Below are 18,871 nucleotides of genomic sequence, written 5' to 3' on the forward strand. Positions count from 1 at the left end.
TCTCATACCCACTTCTCATCTCCAAACACCATTTGACAGCGCCATTTCCAAATCCACCACAAGCACATTGAGAACAAACACGACCAAGGGATGCCATCATACACAGGCTATATACGTTAAGTTCTCCCAAAGCCGGTTTTTGCAATCTATATTGAAAAACCGGATACGATGAGTACTCGGAATGAATTTGAGCCATATTTCTACCGCTTTTGGACAATCGCCCAAAACATGTATTTGACTCTCCGCTTCTCAGCACTCAATACAGTCCAAACTATCCGTAAGGTGACGTGTCCTTCTATTTTCATTACACAGCAGTCTGTTATGTCCAGTTAACCATATAAAGTTGCGAACCCGTTCTGGAACCTCAAGACGCCACACCACTGCTCGTAATCTGGCCGACGACCAAACTTCCATATGTGAATTGGAATAACCATTTAGGTTCATATTAATAACTTAAAGTGGTATCCGATAAAATCACTGATTGATTTATTAATTTTGTAAAATTTTGTGAAAGCTGTTTTATCTGTTTGTAAACAAAGATTTTCTACTTTTTTTATGTTGAATAGATTGATGGTTCTCTTCCAAAAATATTGAGCTATTAATTCGTATCCACAACTTCATCGTTCGAAATTGTCAACCAAATATAGTATAAATGTTTCTCAAGTGTATTACTCTACTTGAACCTCACTATTAACCCGCTAATAGGTTTTGTTTGAGTTTCTGAAACTTCTATGCACACATCAATTAATCTCGTATATGGATATTCCATAAGAATTTGTCTCTATTTTAATTTTTTTCGGCCTCTTTAATTATTTCATCACACAATTGTCCTTATTATCCTTTGATTTTGAAAAATATATATATAAAAAAAACATTGTCTCCAAAATTTTAAAAACTCTATTCTAAAAAAAAAAATCTCTCATCTCCTCTTATCTTTTTCATTGCTTGTGTTTTTTCTTGCCAATATCTCAAGTTGTTCGGACAAGAAATTTGGAGGTTGCTGAGTGGAATCTACGCTCACTGCACCAAATGATGGGTCCGATCCAACTTTCGAGTTGACTGCCTTGGTTGCTTATTGACCTGTATTAAGGTGGGGCCTCTATGTACATTCTGAAATTAAAGTTAATAACTAATAAGAGTAAAGAAATTGAAATGTAACATGTTTAAAAAAAGTGAAATCTAACATAATGAAGAGAGAGAAAGTAAATATTACCCATTTATAAGTTTTTATGAGTTTATAAGTACTAATCTACCCTAGACTAGGCGGTGTGGCAGTTTCTACCATGTTGGGTCTTGTGTGTTTCTTCTTTATTACTTGACTTTTTAGAGTTGGATGAGGTTTAGAAAGTGAATCAGACATTTGTTTAGACTTGGTTTGGAACACTAACTAAGGTTAATTTGAGCAATAAGAGCTTTAAGTCGCTTAAGTTATATATCTCGAATTCGAGTTTTAGTATGTGCATTAATTTAATGTTGGAAAATTTTGAATAAAATTATATATTAATTTATATACCAACAAATACCTCCTTTCATGAACAGACTCCGTTGTATAAGTCGTGTTCGTACGTGAACAGTCGTGTCTGTCCGTGTACAGTCGTGTTCGTTCGTGAAAAGACATATCCTTTCAAGTTCTATTTATATAGAATGGATTGTCAAATTCACAAACGGTTAGGAAAAAATATTCTCTGGAATTTTTCCTACTTATCAGTTTATTCATAATGTCTTGTTTTCCTACTCCGGTGATAACTAGGCTACACACGGTTTGAGTTCGCTTGCGTAATCTGTTGTATCCTGGGAGACGATCGTCAATAGCGACAACATCTGTCTTAAAGAAACTGCTAATACAAGCCTCAGATTTGTCTATCTCTTTCCTTTTAATTTCTAGTTTTACTGTTTATATATTTTTCTGTGTTCGTTTTTTTTTTTTTTTTGTTAACCACATCCAACATTTTTAAGACAGACGTAATTGTTTGTCTAACATTTAATTCACATATAAAGATCTATATATAGCTCCCTAATTAAACAATATGAGATCCAACCGAAGAAATAAATCTGAAGGTGCAAGAACAACCGTTTCATTAAACTGAAGTAGCCTCCTACATAGATAGAACTTCAAGTATCCAAACAGAATTGTGGATCCAACGTGGTTTAAACACCCACTAGTTATCGCAAAACTCCATTCAATTTGTGTATGCACTTTAAACTTTTACGATAAAAACGTTCATTTTTTAATTAACCACTATAGATGTTGAAGTATCTTGTATTAGTGAATTCTGGATCCGTCCGCCATAAACATCTAATACGCCATACGTACTAATGATAAGGTGATAACGACAAATGCCTAAAGAAGAAAAATTAAAGGAAAAAAAGAAAAAGAAAGTGTTTTAGTTTGGAGCTCAAAGAGTGTAAAAGAAAAAGAGAGAGCAAGTTCATCTCCCATAAAATTCCATTTGCTTTAGTAGAGGAAGCTTCTACTTCACTAAAAGGTTAAAAGACAAAAGAATGGAGAAACGGGTTTACAAATATTATTGCAATTTTAAAAGTTGGTGCTTTTATTACCACGTGGAACTAACCATGATTGCAATTGGAAGATTTTTCATAGGGTAAATTTCAAATAAAACCTCTGTGGTTTCACTAATTTTTAGATAAAGCACTGTGGTTTACTTTTTGTCAAAACGAGAATTGAGGTTTTACACTTGGATTAATGCTATTAAAACCATCTTAAATGACCTGAAAATGAAAATTTTCAAAAATTAAAGTTGTTCAATGTCATATTTTCTATGGAACTACATTTTCGATTTTCGAAAATCATCTTTTTTGAAACTTTCTCTCTCTAAATATTAATTTTCTCTCTCTTTACCAAACTTCATCTAAATAATCTCAAAATAAAAAAGTTGAAGAATTAAAGTTGCTTAAAATATTAGTAGTTCTTAAAATGTGTCATTTTTGAAGTCGTCAAGGGTGATTTTAATAGTATCAATTGAAAAAGTCCTTATTTTGCTAAAGTTGAAAACCTCAATCATCGTTTTGACAAAAAGTAAATCACAGTCCTTTATCTGAAAATTAATGAAACTACCGGGGTTTTATTTAAAATTTACCCTTTTTCATATTGATTATTCGTTTCGAAACTAGTACAGATGATTTTTGTGTATAATATTTGAACTCGTAATATGTAGTTTAATCGATTTAAGGTTTTTAATTTCTTAAACAAATTTTAGTTTAAATATGTGATAGATCCAAATTCACAACTTCTTATATGTAGGGCATTAAATGAGCCGAGCTGTTTATGAACGGCTCGATGGTCGGCTCGATAAAACTTCGGTTCGTAAACGAGCCGAGTTTGAGCAGGCCAAAGCTCGGAAGCAGGCTCGATTTAAACATTTATGAACAAATTTTAGTTTTATAGAAAATTATATAGTTTTGTGTTAGTTAACAAATATCTAAACTTGATATTATTTCATTTGCTATTAGATGAATTTGTTCACAACCATAATAAATGAGTAATAGACGAACTAGTTGTAAGCATCTTGTTTATTTATTCAAAAACTTTGCTTGTAAGTTTGTTTATGTATTAAACAGCTATTTGCGAGCAAACTTCATAAATATAATTAACGATTTACTCACAAACAATTCATGGTTAGATACTTTGGGCTAGAAACAAGCTCGAAGCTCGGCTCGAGCTCTTTTATTTTCTAATGAGCTGAGCCGAGCTTGAGCTCGTTAATTTTATAGCGAGCTGAGTTTGAGCAGGTTAAAGCTTGGCTCAACTCGGTTCAATTACAACCCTACTTATATGTGATAGATCAAATATAAATACAGAATTCCAAACGACAAAAAGTTACAGGTTAAGATGTATAATTATTTATTAGTTATTGTATATTTTGTTATAATATTATTATTTGAAATGATTTTTGTGTTTGGAAAAAGGAAATAAGGAAATGAGTTGGAGCAAAAACCTGTAGCAACATCAAAGTAAAAAAAGAAAACGAAGAAAATACAGTTTGATGTACCAAAAATGATGAAATGGGTTAGAGATGGTCTTAGCCCTCTCTATTTAGTGGTCAATCTATCAACTCCCTCAACTCAATAAATGTTGTACATTTGGGTCTTGTTCCTACATCGCATTGAGTACAACTCACAAGACACATTCTATATCCATCCCAATACACTTTTTGCATCCTAATATGAACTATTTATTCATTGCTTTTAAATACGCATAAAAACCTAAGAGGTATGAAGTGTTACATTTGGTGAATTGATGAGGCTAATAGGATGCACAAGATGAGTTGAGAAGACTAAGTGACAAAATAAAACAAGTTTACAGGACACGAAGTGTTATATTTATTGAGTTGAGAAGGCTCATAAATTAACCAACAAAGGGGTTAACTGATAAAATGAAATAAGTTTAGGGACCACCAAAACTTTCTCCCTAAACTGACACTGAAACCCGCAATTTCTTTTTTTTTACTTTTTCTTTATCCATTGCCATGTGAATCAAGTCAACACTTCATTCATCTCTTACTTTCGTATTTCATGATTGTTTATGTTTAGTAAGGAGGAAAGGAATCCGGGTAAATTGCACCAATGTAGTGAGTTGGACCACTTATGAACATTTAGATGTTCAACTCGATAAAAAGTCAATCATTTTCGGTTCAATTTATATACGAGTCAAACTTGATCAAGGTGAAGTTCCGTTCAAAAACTCATAAGCATGTTCGATTATAGGTTCATGAGCAAACTAGATTATAATGTTCATGGACACACTTGCGAGCAACCTTGGTTCAATTATTATGTTAATAATAGTATTCATATAAAGGGGAAATATAAAACAATGTAGTGTCGTGTAAATTTAGTTTTGTAGGTTTCAAAACTGTGTAGTTTTGTGTTAAAGAAATTTCAAATCAATATAATTAATGAATATATTTAATGAGTTGTTCGCGAATGAAAATCATGAACTGAATTAACAAGTTGCTCGTGAGCAAAGCTCATGAATAAGCTCGTTAACAAGCTCATGGGCAGCTCATGAACAGAATGCTAAGCTCGAACTGGTCAATTTTCTGACGAGTTCAGCCCGAGCAAGCCAAAACTCGGCTCGACTCGATACAATCCTAGGCGCTGATGGTTCGAGGGGCATTTTTCACAACTCTAGAGAAATCCCTCAAGGTGCGTTTGCTTTTCCAGTTTCAAACACTTCCGCAACATCTTGCCGAGCTAAAAGCAGCAATGATAGCCATCCAAATTGCCTGGGATCGTAATTGGAAGCAGCTTTGGCTAGACTCCAACTCTTATTCGTACTGGACCTCTTCAGACAGCATGCGTCGGTTGTTTCCTGGACTTTTCGATCTAAGTGGCATCAATGCTTATGTTTGACAGCTTCGATATCATTCATTGTATCCCATATTTATGGAGAAGGAAACGCAGCAACTGATGCTTTAGTAAAATTTGGTCATTGGTGGCTTCCTCACCCTTAATTTTATAAGTGTTAATGTGCAAAAATACCACTAACGTCTAAAATGGTGCAATTTTACCCCTAACGTTGGAAGCTAAGAGCAATTTTACCCCAACATTGATAAATTGGATCAATTTGAGAAATAATTCATCAAACTGTCTTCTCGGTCATGAATCTTGTCATCTACACTTCACACGTACGTCATTTTATAAGTAACAAATCACAAACATATGTTGGGATGTGAAAAAAATAAAAAAAAATATATCGTCTTTTGTACGAATTAGACAAAAAAAATCAAAAAATTCACTGAATTTATAAATATTAATCTTTAATTTTATTATTAAATTACAAAAAAAACATGAAATCATTTTTTAAAATACGAATGGATATGTAATTGGTGCAAAATAAAGAACAAAAATATATGTGTTTTATAATAGTATCTGAAATTGACCCAAATTATCAACGTTAGGGGTAAAATTGCTCTTGGCTACAAAAGTTAGGGGAAAATTGCACCATTTTAGACGTTAGGGGTAAAATTGCTCCTGGTCCAAAACGTTAAGGGTACGTATTTTTGCACCTTAACCCATTTTATAATTATTTTATTTTGGATTATTGTACTGGATATGATCAGTTCCTTCTGGCATATAAAGTAGCCATTGAAGTTATGCAATTAAAAATGTTTTGCCATGCTTTACTAATTCATCTTTTTAAGGATTGCCGTGGTACCAGATTATATTGGAAGAATGCAAGTTTGGTTTATCTTGTTGCCAATTTGGTTTATCCTGTTTACAAATTACCAGGCTTGGATTGTTTGAATTGGTTTGCATATTTTATCAAAGGAAGAATTTGTGATTTTTTGTGGTGTAATCTATTACATATGGTCTGAGCTGAATCAGATTACCCATGGAAAATCTTTTTTGGGAGCTTTCAAATCAAATTGCAACAGTTAAGAGTTCAATGGCTGGTTATGTGGCCGGGTTGCTCGGTGATTGTCTTGGTACGGGGTTTTCTGGTCGTGCATTTGCTGTTGGGGCGGGGTCTCGAGGGTCGGGAATGCTGAGTTCAATCGGATGCTGGATTTGCGGTCTAATCTTGGCCTATATGGCGGCTTGTCTTTTAATTTTGGAGGTGTAAATGCTTTGGATGCAGTTCATGGTCGTGTGTTTGATGTTGGCGGTAATGGTTTTTTGTCCAATAGCCAAGGAGATTTGCTTGCTAACATGGATTCTGCTAATGGAGCCGGTGTTTCTGCTTCGTATTTATAAACTAAATTGTGACGCGGCTTTTTCAAACAGAAATTTTGCTGAGTTCTTTCAGCATGATTGTAAGAGATTGCAATATACTTGTTAACTTGTCAGAGGACATTGTAACCAAAAAAAAAAAACTTGTCAGAGGACATGCCAATTGGTACAACTTTGACGGCCTTACACGCTGAGTTGATATCGGTTCTATTTTCAATTCGGATTGCTCGTGATTGTAGATTTATGGCTTCTGACTCTGTATCTGCAATCAAATTGATAAGAAGTGATCAAGTAATAGCTAATTCTTTGAGTGTAATTATTGGAGATATTCTGGAGGAGGCAAAATGCTTTTTGTCAATTGATTTTGTTCATGAGAAACGACAAGCTAATTCTACAGCGCATAATTTAGCAGTTTAGGTTAACTCTCTTTATCAGTTGGAAATTTTTATAGAAGATTTTTCTGTGTGTTTCTTCTTGTATTCAAAATGATTGTGCTTGATTTGTTTCGTAATACAAGTTTCTGTTTATAAAAAAAAAAAAAATTATTAGAAAATTTCATTATTAGTTAAAACTATTAAATTACTTATTCAAATTGAGTTAATTTTTTTTATATATTTCAACTCAAAAAAGTTACTGTTAAACAATGAACATACCGGGAAAAAAACATCAAACCAAGTTTTATATATAAATACATTTTCAATAGGAATTGAAGTCTTGAATTATGGAGCCTCCCGAACTTTCCATCCTGGCACCGCCACTTGTCATAGCTGCAATACACCCGGAGGAATCCACTTGGTATTCTAATTAGTTGCAATTGCACCCATTATGAAGTAAATTATAAGAAGTTACATTTGAATTTAAGGATAAAACTGAACTTCCCAAAACTTTTGGGACAAAATTCACCCTAATCCCTATGAACAATAAATTAAAAGCCATTTTCCTGTTACTGTAACTCATCAAGTTTAACCTCATATTGTTCATTAGATGAGAGGATTTTTACACTGACCATACCCTTTTCCCACTCCTTGTTTCCCACCAAGATAACCCTTTCTGCATTTATGCGTGACGCCCGTTTGAATGCCCTGAAACAGAGCCAATATGATAGTTGAACTAACAAGATATAAGAAAACTTCCTAGAAATGACTACTTCCAACTTGCACCCGGACACTTAATGACCTGCTAAACTGTCAAAACGACCTTTTTGTCTTCTCTACTTGCTTAAATTTCCATGGTTAACTCCTTTCCACGTGGCAGTACTACACACTCTATGCGCTACTGGCAGTTTAAGCAAAGTTGAGATAGTAGAAAAGCCATTTTTAAATATGTTAAGGTGGCAAAAAGGTTGTTTTAAACAAGTTAATGTGATGAAAAAAGAAAGTTGTTTCAAACAAATTGAGGTAGTTGAAAGGCCGTTTTGAAAGTTTTAGAGTTCAATAGTCGTTAGAGTGCATGTAAACCAAATGAACATCAAAACATATTTTTGCCCCTCAACTTGCTTAAACAGCCTTTAACCCTTTATTTTCACGTGGTGATATTGCACACTCGACGTGTCACTGGCAGTTTAAGCAAGTTGAAATGGCAAAAAGGTCGGTTTAAGCAAGTTAAGGTCGCAGAAAAGTTATCAATGTTGCTTTAAGCAAAATGAAGTGACAGAAAAATACTTTCAAGCAAGTTGATGCGATGAAAAAGTCGTTTCAAGTAAGTTGAGATGGTAGAAATATCATTTTGAAAGTTCGAGAGGTCATCAGTCGTTTGAGTGCAAGTAAGCCAAATGAGCATCAAAACGATAATTTTAACCCTCAACTTACTTAAACTGCCATGGTTAAACCCTTATTTTCATGTGGCGATGTTTAAGTAGAAGTGGCAGAAAGGGTTACTTAAAGCAAGCTAAGGTGACAAAAGTTATTTTGAGGAGGCAGAAATGTCACTTTAAGCAAAATGAAGTGACAAAAAAACCCTTTCAAGCAAGTTGAGGCGGTAGAAATGTCGTTTTGAAAATTTGGGGAGTCGTAGATGTTCGAGTGCAAGCTAGTGTGGTTGGGTACGTATCGAGCTAAATGAGCATAAAAATAGTGGAGTTGAATACCATTTAAGAGGCTTGTTTTCCAACACTAAGTCAACACTTTGGCCTTTCTCTCTGAGTATGCTAGCAACTGAAGCAGCTACTCCTTGCAGATCATGATCTAGAGCACACACAACGTTTTCTACTTGCTGGCTCGGTTGTGGTAGAAGTTTCTTCTCCTTCAGTAGCTTTGATACATAAAAGAAAATATTAATTAATAACAAAAAAGGAAAAGGAAAAAAGGAAAAAAAAATCCTGATTTTTACAGTTTCGATTTAGAGCGAAAAAAAAAAAACACCATTGAACACACCATTGGATTTTGTTGGGTCCGGCAATTAACACCACCAGCCAACATAAATAAATTTAGTGAGTTGGTGTTTTATTAAATAAATAATGGGTCATTTTAAGTTGACATGAAATTAACATAAATATTTGTGTTAGATTAAAGTTGACTTCTAACTCGAAAATGATACGAATATTTAAAATATTATTAGAGAAAAGTTAAAAAAAAAAAAAAAATTGCATGTGATTTTAGGGTTTAGGTTTTAGGCCTGTGGTTTCAAAAGTTTACAAATTCAGGTCTCTGTTATATTTTGTTTACAAAACACAAGATTTTAAATTACTGATGAGAACCAAAGGCATTTTTCTAAAATATATTTTCATATCGACAAAACACAGCCCCCCAAATCTAATTGTAGCTGTGTAAAATGAACTAAAACGTCAATTTAGTTCATCAATTGTCAAATTAGTAAAAAAAAAAATGACATGTCATCCATATGATTATGGTTTCGATTTGGAGGGGCTATGTTTTGAAAGGCTGTATTTTGCGGATAAAGGACAAAAATGACCTTAGTTGTCAATTGTACACATCATCATAATTTAATAGTAAAATACTGTATCTTGTATTTTGTCAAGAGAACATACCACAAACCTCTATTTGCAAACGTGCATGTGATTGCAAATAGAGCAAACCATATACATTATTTTTGTACTTTTCCCTCATCATTCTATCCTCTCATGTTTTTGCATGTCACTTTAATAGAAATAATAAAATTACAATAGCCACCCACGTACTTGAACCTCCCATTATTTTTATATGTCATCCTTAATAGAGCGTTACTTGTGAACACATTAAACGAACCCAATATAATATAAGAGGATTAGGGGTTTGTTAAACAAATTTTTCGGACAGTCAAAATTAACCTGCTAATCGAAAAATGATATAAATACTTATAAATATTACTATATCCTCCTATACTTTTAAATATCACTGGTAAAATTACATGTAACCTGCGAACATGATACGAAAACAATTATAACCCGATTGAATTGACATGATTGTGACACATTTTTTCAGGTTGGATTAGGGTTGATCCATTTGACACTAAATCAATAATTGACACGATATGGACAACCCACTCACACGAATTGCCATCCCCCACATAAATAAAATAATAACAGCTTATGTTATAAGATGCAAACCAAGGAATAGAGCATACTTACTTCGACAATGACAGCATCACCAAATCCAAAGCCGCAAGCTGGAATATCATCAGCTCCGTAAGTAGAGAACAACTTGTCATATCTTCCACCGCCGCATATGGCTCTCAACTTTCCTTGTCTATCAAAACCCTATATCAGATGAATTTAAGCCATTTTAGATAGTTACTTGAAAAACAAGACAATAGATCTTTGTGATAAGTCCATAATCAGATAGGGCCATATAGCAAGGAGCACTGAACAATCAAACAAGGTTTCTTCAAATTGCACAATTTATATAAAGCACAACAGAGACGCGAAATATCTTGTTTTCTTGCCCTGTAGGACGAGCAAAAGAATTAGTGTCCGTTTTGGTTCTCCTTTTGTTGTTTTACTCCAAATAGTAGATAAACAGTGTTAGGTTAGGTTTGAGAAACAGCTGTTTATAGCTATTTTGCAGCTACTTATAGCTATATGGGAAGGTTAACTTCTAGCAGAAACAGCAAACAACAGCGGAACTAAACATGCGTATTTCCTCCGATCTCAAATAGATGTCGTTTTAGGATTTTCAATTTGTTCTTCTTTATATGTTGTTTTGTACTACCAATGTACTTTTGACAATATTTTGTCAAATTTATCCTTATTTATGAAGCACAACGGTCCGGGGAGGGCGAGCCTTGGCGCAACGGTAAACGTTGTTGTCGTGTGACCAAGAGGTCACGGGTTCGAGTCTTAGGAGCGGCCTCTTGCCAAATAAATTGGCAGGGGAAGGCTTGCCCCCAGTACACCCTTGTGGTGGGACCCCTCCCCGGACCCTCGCTCAGTGGGGACGCGTAGTGCGACCGGGCCGCCCTTTTTTTATCCTTATTTATGATAAGAGAGAAGTCTAGTAATTAATATAAATAATTCTAATTAAGCCATAATAATTAAGAAACAAGAGAAATCATCCATAGAAAATAAAGTTTTAAGAGTAAATTAGTCATTTTAATACTCTAATTAATATTTTATTGGTTCTTGTGAAAACCTTAAAGGACATATATTAAAAACCGGAGGGAAGATTTAACCTAAAAGAGCATCTTCGCATGTGTTTCCAGACTCTTTGTTAGTTCAATGCCACTTGCTTCATGCACAAGGTATAGTAATAGTTTTATGCTAATGCCTAGAATAGTAGAATGCCATAGAAACTGCAAGAATGAAGAACTTCAAATAGTTCCGTTGCAATATAGTTATTAAAAGTGCAAGACGCACAAAGGCGCAAGGGGTTCTGAAGCCTAAACGCACGCCTTAGCGACACAAGAGGCACTAATAGTATATAAAACAATAAATAACAACAATTAACATTTCTAAAATGCAACAGATAGTCAAATACTAAATCATATCCAATTATCCATAATCTTAATCATGAATTTAGCATAAAATAAATTAGAAATTTACTACAAACTCTTCCATATCATAATTCAATAAATTCTAAATCTAAAACTCCAAACTTCAACGAAATACTAAGTTAATTAACTAGTAGTCTAAAAACTACTTTCATTAAGACGAAAGTCTCTATAGTCCCATATTCATCGCTCATCAAACTTTGCGATATATCTGCCATTCAGAGCTTATTTCCTCTTTTGTGTATTTCTTTTTATCCTAATTTAGTTTCAGCAAACAACCACTTTTTAACTTGGAACCCTAAAAAACGATGTCTGCCTAATAAAATTGTGCCTAGGTGTGTTACTGACAAGGCGCTAGGCTCAAAAAGACGGGCTCAGGCGAGCGCCTCGTGAGCAGAGCCTGCCTTTTGGCTTCTCAGGCGACATGCCTGGAGCCTAGAGCCTTTTGCAACTAAGGCTCGACTCTTTGATAACTATGCTGCTATATACAAAAATATAAGGTATTTACATATAATTCTTCCAACAGCACCTACAGGTATAGTTATGAATAAACACAAAATCTAACCTCAAAAACAATACCGGTGTAGTAGGCAAGGCCACGAACAACTGATGCATCAAATTGAATCCAATCAGCATAACCAAACTTTTCAGCAAGCGAGAAAAGTTGTTTAAGATCAGCAACTGCTTCTCCTGCACCTCCAAGTATCTCTACATTCACAAAAGCATCCACTACATATAGTTAGGAGTAACGAAATGATTCATTCCCAGTGGAAAAGAACCATTTGACCCAAAAGCTTAAGTTGATAGGCCAGGTCCAAGAATAGCTTTTATTATTTTTATGTCTGACACATTCCTGCACATGAATACCCCTTGGGCTTAAAAGGTGTACAACACAGGCCCATCTTACTATTTGTTAAAATTTCATTAACAAATGGAGTTATCATGACCCTCGACAACTTGATCTAAGAGGCTTTGATACCATCTTAAACTTGGCCTAACTCACCCCCAAAAGGTATCTCAATGGAGGAGTACCTCACATATATAAGGAGCCATAAGCAATGTGGGATATCTGATAATAATAAAAGAATTTAAATTAAGTTAGTTCTAGGCATAGTTGATCCGACCTTCCAACTTTGTCAATGACTTTATGGAGATGACTTGCAGTAGCTCTTCAACAGCCTGCTCTGACATACCAACTGCCTTCAAATCTTTCTTTATTTCATCTATAGGTATCTTCTCAATCTGTTTGACATCACCATTATTATTTTCCATAGAAAGAAACATAATACAGAATCACAATAAACATAAAAATATAACTTGAAAAATGCAATCAAAGACAGACACGTTTTACAATCAGGACACCGACATATTAGCAATGACTACTGACAACAAGGGAGTGAAGAGAGGCTGCATCCAAACCATGCTAAGTAAAGCAACTGACCTTGTCTATGACAATGCAAACCTTGCCAAACAAATCTTCAGATATAGAATAACGCCTCAAAACTTCCTGTAACACCTGCAAAAAGGAAGACGAAGACCTAATAATGATTATTATTTCATCATGCAAGTTGAAAACATTATTATAGCTGATGAAACTTTTGTATTCCTAGTAAAGTAAAAAACTCAATAATACTCGATTCAAATAAATTAAAAGTTGCATAATCAAGGTCACTTAACGACACAATTTCCCCATAACCCACAATCTATAAAGCCTCATGCACTCAGGAACTATTAAACGAGTAAAAACAGCATGGAAACCACAGATTCATGCACAAGAAATATCTAACCATCTAAGTAGGAAAATGTAATCCTTTAGTCCATGTTCCTTCAAAGTTAAAATGCAATACCTTTCGGCTAGAAACCTTGAATCCAACATCTGATGCAGTGATTCCAATTCGCTTGAAAAATGTGACAATAGAAGAAATAAGCTCTGCTTCAGCCTACATAATATAAATAGATAAAACTTAAAAATTGACCAAGAAACTTAATGGGCATAAAAGACCATAATTTGAAATAACCAAATACATTTGTAGCCAACAATAAAGTTTACACTTCAAATGAGTCCTCTTGAGGACTCACTGAAATTATCCAGAGAAGAAGAGAGGATAACTTTGATGCATGTGTCTGTATATCAGGGCCAAGGAACATGCATAAATGCCTGGGGGGGAAGGAAAATGGAGAATTAGAGAAGTTCTAACTTCACATAAGTGATGAGGGCATCTCCTTGAGCAAACCAAGCCAAGCGTGAAGGAGAGCTCACACGGCGTGTCGCCTCGTGTGAGCAAGTTAGTTGGAGGGCGAATTCGCAGGGGAAGAGCCACGCGGCGTGTCGGACCCTCACACGTCGTGTGGACAGCTTGCTATAGCTCCTGGAACTTTTGAGTTAATTCACACGGCGTGTAGCCTTCTTCACACGCCATGTGACACATATCGATGGCTAACGCGAGAGGAATTCCCACACGCCTAGTTGAAGCTCCCAAGCCCGTGTGACTGGCCCAAAGACTACGCCACACGGCGCGTCAAATAGACCACACGCAGTGTGGGATAACTTAGTGGCCAAGGAGACCAGTCTGCCACCAGCCTGCTTCAGCTTATTTACTGTTATGCCATTGGTTGTTTACTGTTCTGCCATTAACTTAACTTCCTCACATTTTACCCCTATTATGTAACTCAAGCTTGTAACCTAGTAAGGGCTTTGGGGTCTTTTTCTATCTAGTTTAGGGAGGTATTTAAGCCACACTTTTTTACAAGGATGAACAACTTTTTATCAATCAAACACAAAATTCCTCTATGGAAGCAAGATTCACATTTCTAAAATGTTTGGAAAACCAAAACTCTCTAGAAACTTGTAAAAACATTTCAGGTCATTTTTCGTAATTCAAAAAAATTGGAAACTCGTTTCCAAGGATGTAATGTGTTTCAAAAGTAGATCAATAGTAATCACAAGTTTAGTAAGGCCCGGTTTGTTTGCCAGAAAACATTGTGCAATAAAATATTTTCCTGATTTTACAGTGTTTGTTTGCTTAAGAAAATAAGTCAACGAAAAATTTTAGGTTAAAAAAAGGGCGGCCCGGTCGCACTACGCGTCCCCGCTGAGCGAGGGTCCGGGGAGGGGTCCCACCACAAGGGTGTACTGGGGGCAAGCCTTCCCCTGCCAATTTATTTGGCAAGAGGCCGCTCCTAAGACTCGAACCCGTGACCTCTTGGTTACACGACAACAACGTTTACCGTTGCGCCAAGGCTCGCCCTCCAATTTATTTTAGGTTAGTCGACAGAAAAATATATGAAGAAAGTGAGAAAAATGTTTTACTCTTTTGAAAAGAGTAAAACATTTTCCTAAACAATTTAGAACCCTACTCCATTTCTTCTTACCCTTTTGAAAATAGCAACCGCCTACCACTTCTTCTTGTTTTCCGTTGTTGTAGCCAAACAACAGAAAATATTTTATTTTCCAACAAATTTTTTTACCTTACCCAGTATTTTCCAACACATAATATTTTCCGGCAAACAAATAAGGCCTAAATCTCTAATGTTTTCTAGATAATCTTCTACAAGCTTTCGAAATGAAAAAAATATATATTTTTTCCCCTCTATCATGTGACTTGTATGTAATTTTGTTTTCTGATGTATATATAAAAAGCAATTAAACATACATCTTTATAATTTAAAAAAAAAAAAAATCATAGATAATCAGCTATACTCTTGTATTTTTTTATTTATTTACACATTTTCTCCACGTTTATATTTTCTACAAATCTAATTTCTTGGTATCCATTTATATTTCTGTTTCCATATCCGTTTTCTTGTAACATAGGTCATAATAATTCAATATGCTAGAGGAAAACTGGCATAAAAAATGGATGATCCTTAGTGGAAGTACTTACTGTTACTTCAGGTACACCAATAATATCCATGTTCCACTGGTAATGCTCACGGCGACGCCCCCTTGTCATCCTCTCATATCGCCAGCACTGTCCAACAGTAAACCATTTTAGTGGGAGGGCTACTGATTTTCTGAACCAAAAAAAAACATGGGGATCAAATTCCAGGATCTGTACCTGGAATCATAACCAAAGATTTGTGCACATCAAAAAGGAAAATCTAGAAGTAATGAGAGAGGAACATGAAGAGGAGTAAAAAAGGAAAAACAAATGCAACTTGTAATTTGAAATAAAAATAATCAAAACTAGATCATGTTATTCTTAAGCGTACCCTTTCTGTATCACTAGCCTGGCAAGAGATGGAGTGAGCTCAGGTCTCAATGCAACGCGGCGGTTTCCACGGTCTTCAAAACAATATAGCTGCATGAAGAAATGAAATATAATTAATGAGGTGTGAATTAGAACTTATCCAATGGTCCAAGTACAATTAACTCTAGAAGAAGCTTTGTTTCCAGTTGCACTCACTCTCCATAATAAATGAACACAAAAAAACACAAGTAAACATAAAAGGGCATATGCCTATGCAACTGAAACCAACACTTGTTTTGGCATATCAAATGCCTGTTTATCATTCTCAAAGATAAAATCAAGAAGCTTCACACAGGTCTAAAAGAATTAGAACCAGCACACAGGATTGGTACTACTCTTTCAATGACAGATTCCGCAATGTGATGCTAAATGCCCTCTAAAGTTTCTTTGTCCTTTTAAAGGTTTCCCCAATATCAGACAGTGAAGAGAAGACTTAAAAGTGTTAGACATTACCTAATAAAATGTAAGAAATTGAAAATTCTTGGTCTCAAAGTAATGATTGATTTGAGAATAAAACCCTTAGCACAGAACTTAAACCTAGCTACCTAAGATTATTATTAGTTCATTACCCAATTTATCTTGCAGAAGAAAAGCTGCTTATTTTAAAAAACTTGGGCCACAAAATTCAAATTTTATACATACGAAACCATGGTAAATTGGACGGACGGTCACTAAAGTTTGGGTCTATTAAAAGTCAATGAACTTCATTTTCTTTTGATAAAATGATTGAACTTCACAGTTAATTTCAATAAAGTCATTCCAGCCAATTTGCATATAAAAACCTACAGGAATGTTGACATAGCATTGAAAACAGTTGATAATATGCCAATTAAGTGCGACATCCTATGTTGCACGGACAATCCTCTTGAGTAGCGGTTACGGCGTTTCGTGGTCGTGGTCGTATCAATTTCCGTGTGAAGGCTAAGTTTTAGAAATAACATTTTCCGATATCCGTTTCCATTTGGATGTCCGTTTTTATTTCGTATCCATGCAAGATAGATGTCAGATGAGAATGTATATTTTAAAAGCTTTTTTGTGGCTTAGGATGTGCTAAATAGGCACATGCGGCTGCCATGTCAGCCTGCCTTTCATTGCACTTGATTAGCATATAGTCGACTGCCTGCCATGTCAACATTTCAAAGAGTTTTGATACACAAATTGGCCGAAATCACTTTACTAAAATCAAGTGTGAAGTTGAAATTCAGTTATCTTTATGAAACAGACGTCAAACTGCAATGACTGTCGATGCATTTTACCCTATTATTAATCTATGTGCATAAGTAAAACATTAGGAACAAGTTATTGAAGTTACAGGCCTACCTGGTCCTTTATTTCTTCTCCGGCTTTCCTAATGAACAGAGCCTCCGATTCCAACACCGGAAAATCAATCTCCTCGAATGCATACATTCTCGAGACCTTAACAAATCAATAACAAAAACAGAGTAAAAAAATAGCACACATATCAAATCTTTGCGTCTATACATAATTAGAGATAGAAAGCAGAGCTCCAACCTCTCTGAAATTGTGAAACAGCCAATTGCGCAAACGCATTTCTTCAGGAGGAAAATCTCTTGTTCCTTTAGGCGGATAGGGGTCAATTTTTTGAACTGATTCCTCGAGAACCGGCGGCGGAGCAGAGAGTGCGCCGGACCTGCCTCCACCATTTTCGCTTAAGGACTGTGCAGCGGTAACTGAGGAAAGAGTTCTAGAGCTCACCGGTAGTAACAGCCCAGGCAATGGCGATTTGGAAGGAGGAAAAGAGGAGTGAGATAAATTAGTGAAGGAAAGGAAAAGTGGTTTCACATAGAAGCTGAGGCGTGGTTGGAGAAAATGAAGCGAAGTTGATATCGGAGACATGGTGGTGATCGGAAGGGAAGAAAAACGAGGCTGTAGCTCGCTTTTTGCTTGGCTGAGCTGTGCCGGTCACTCTCGGCTAGTTTTGCTGCTCTGCTTGGGGAGATTGAGTAAAGAATCCATTTTGAAAAGGGGTAAATTATCATATATTTTAGGTTTAGGATTTATAATTTTTAATAGGATTTTCGGATTTCTTTTATGGTATATATTTTAACATCTATAATTATTGGGTCTCAATTTCATTTCTTGTTTTCGAACTCACATTCTTCGTAAATGGACTGGTTCATGAGGTAGGCTCGATCTTTTGCCAAAAAATATTTAATCCGTGTGTGTAGTCGAATCTATCTATCTATCTATACTATATACTAATTCTGTAAACAGATTTGTCACGTGGCAGTTTCTTAATGTATGTCTGCTGATGTGTCTGTATTTTAATTTTTTTTGCAGTATTTTAAATTTAAATTATTGGTTATTAATATTAACTATTCAGTGCCCACTCTGGGATCTCCTTTCCTAGGTTGGGGGAGGATGCTATTAAGGAAGCTTTCCATCCTATTGACCTGAAAGAAATTGATCTGGCTTTCTCCAGTATCGGTTCTACTAAGGCTCCAGGGATCGATGGTATCCCTGCTAGTTTCTACCATAAACACTGGGATACTGTGAAGGAGGGTATTTACAGTTTTGTTTTAGGTGTTTTTGGTGGTTCCAATGATATTAGGCTGGTTAATAAAACCCTCCTAGTTCTGATCCCAAAAGTTGATAAGCCTTCCTCCTTTCTTCAGATGAGGCCTATCAGTCTTTGCAATGTGCTTTATAAAGCTATCACTAAGATTGTGGCTAATAGAATCCGGCGGATCCTTCCGGATATTATAAGCCAGAATCAATGGAGTTTTGTTCCTGGCAAGAAAATGATGGATAATGTTGTTATTGCCCAGGAGGTGGTCCATTCCATGAAGATGAAGAAAGGAAGGAAAGGGATCGTGGCTCTCAAACTGGATCTGGAGAAAGCTTATGATTGATTAAACTGGAGCTTTCTTCTGGATAGTTTGATGAAAGCTGGTATCCCGGAGAGCTGGAGGAAATTAATTGAGAATTGCATCTCCTCTCCTGTTTTCCAGGTTATGATAAATGGAGACATGTCTGATGAGTTCTCT

General features: G+C 35.4%; 1 protein-coding gene across 1 annotated transcript; it reads right to left on the bottom strand.

Moving 5' to 3' along the window:
* Window positions 1–7,470: 7,470 nt before the first annotated feature.
* LOC136209741 (histidine--tRNA ligase, chloroplastic/mitochondrial-like) lies at window positions 7,471–17,861 on the bottom strand. The gene is made up of 11 exons (XM_066001318.1): window positions 17,376–17,861; window positions 17,184–17,279; window positions 15,826–15,914; window positions 15,498–15,627; window positions 13,461–13,553; window positions 13,055–13,129; window positions 12,738–12,855; window positions 12,179–12,321; window positions 10,256–10,384; window positions 8,777–8,940; window positions 7,471–7,772 (listed from the first exon to the last, which is right to left on the bottom strand). Exons 1-11 carry the CDS (start codon window positions 17,718–17,720, stop codon window positions 7,634–7,636), a joined length of 1,521 nt encoding a protein of 506 aa, XP_065857390.1. The 5' UTR covers window positions 17,721–17,861; the 3' UTR covers window positions 7,471–7,633.
* Between the last annotated feature and the right edge of the window lie 1,010 nt (window positions 17,862–18,871).

Source organism: Euphorbia lathyris, chromosome 10 (assembly GCF_963576675.1).
Source record: "Euphorbia lathyris chromosome 10, ddEupLath1.1, whole genome shotgun sequence".
NCBI lineage: Eukaryota > Viridiplantae > Streptophyta > Magnoliopsida > Malpighiales > Euphorbiaceae > Euphorbia > Euphorbia lathyris.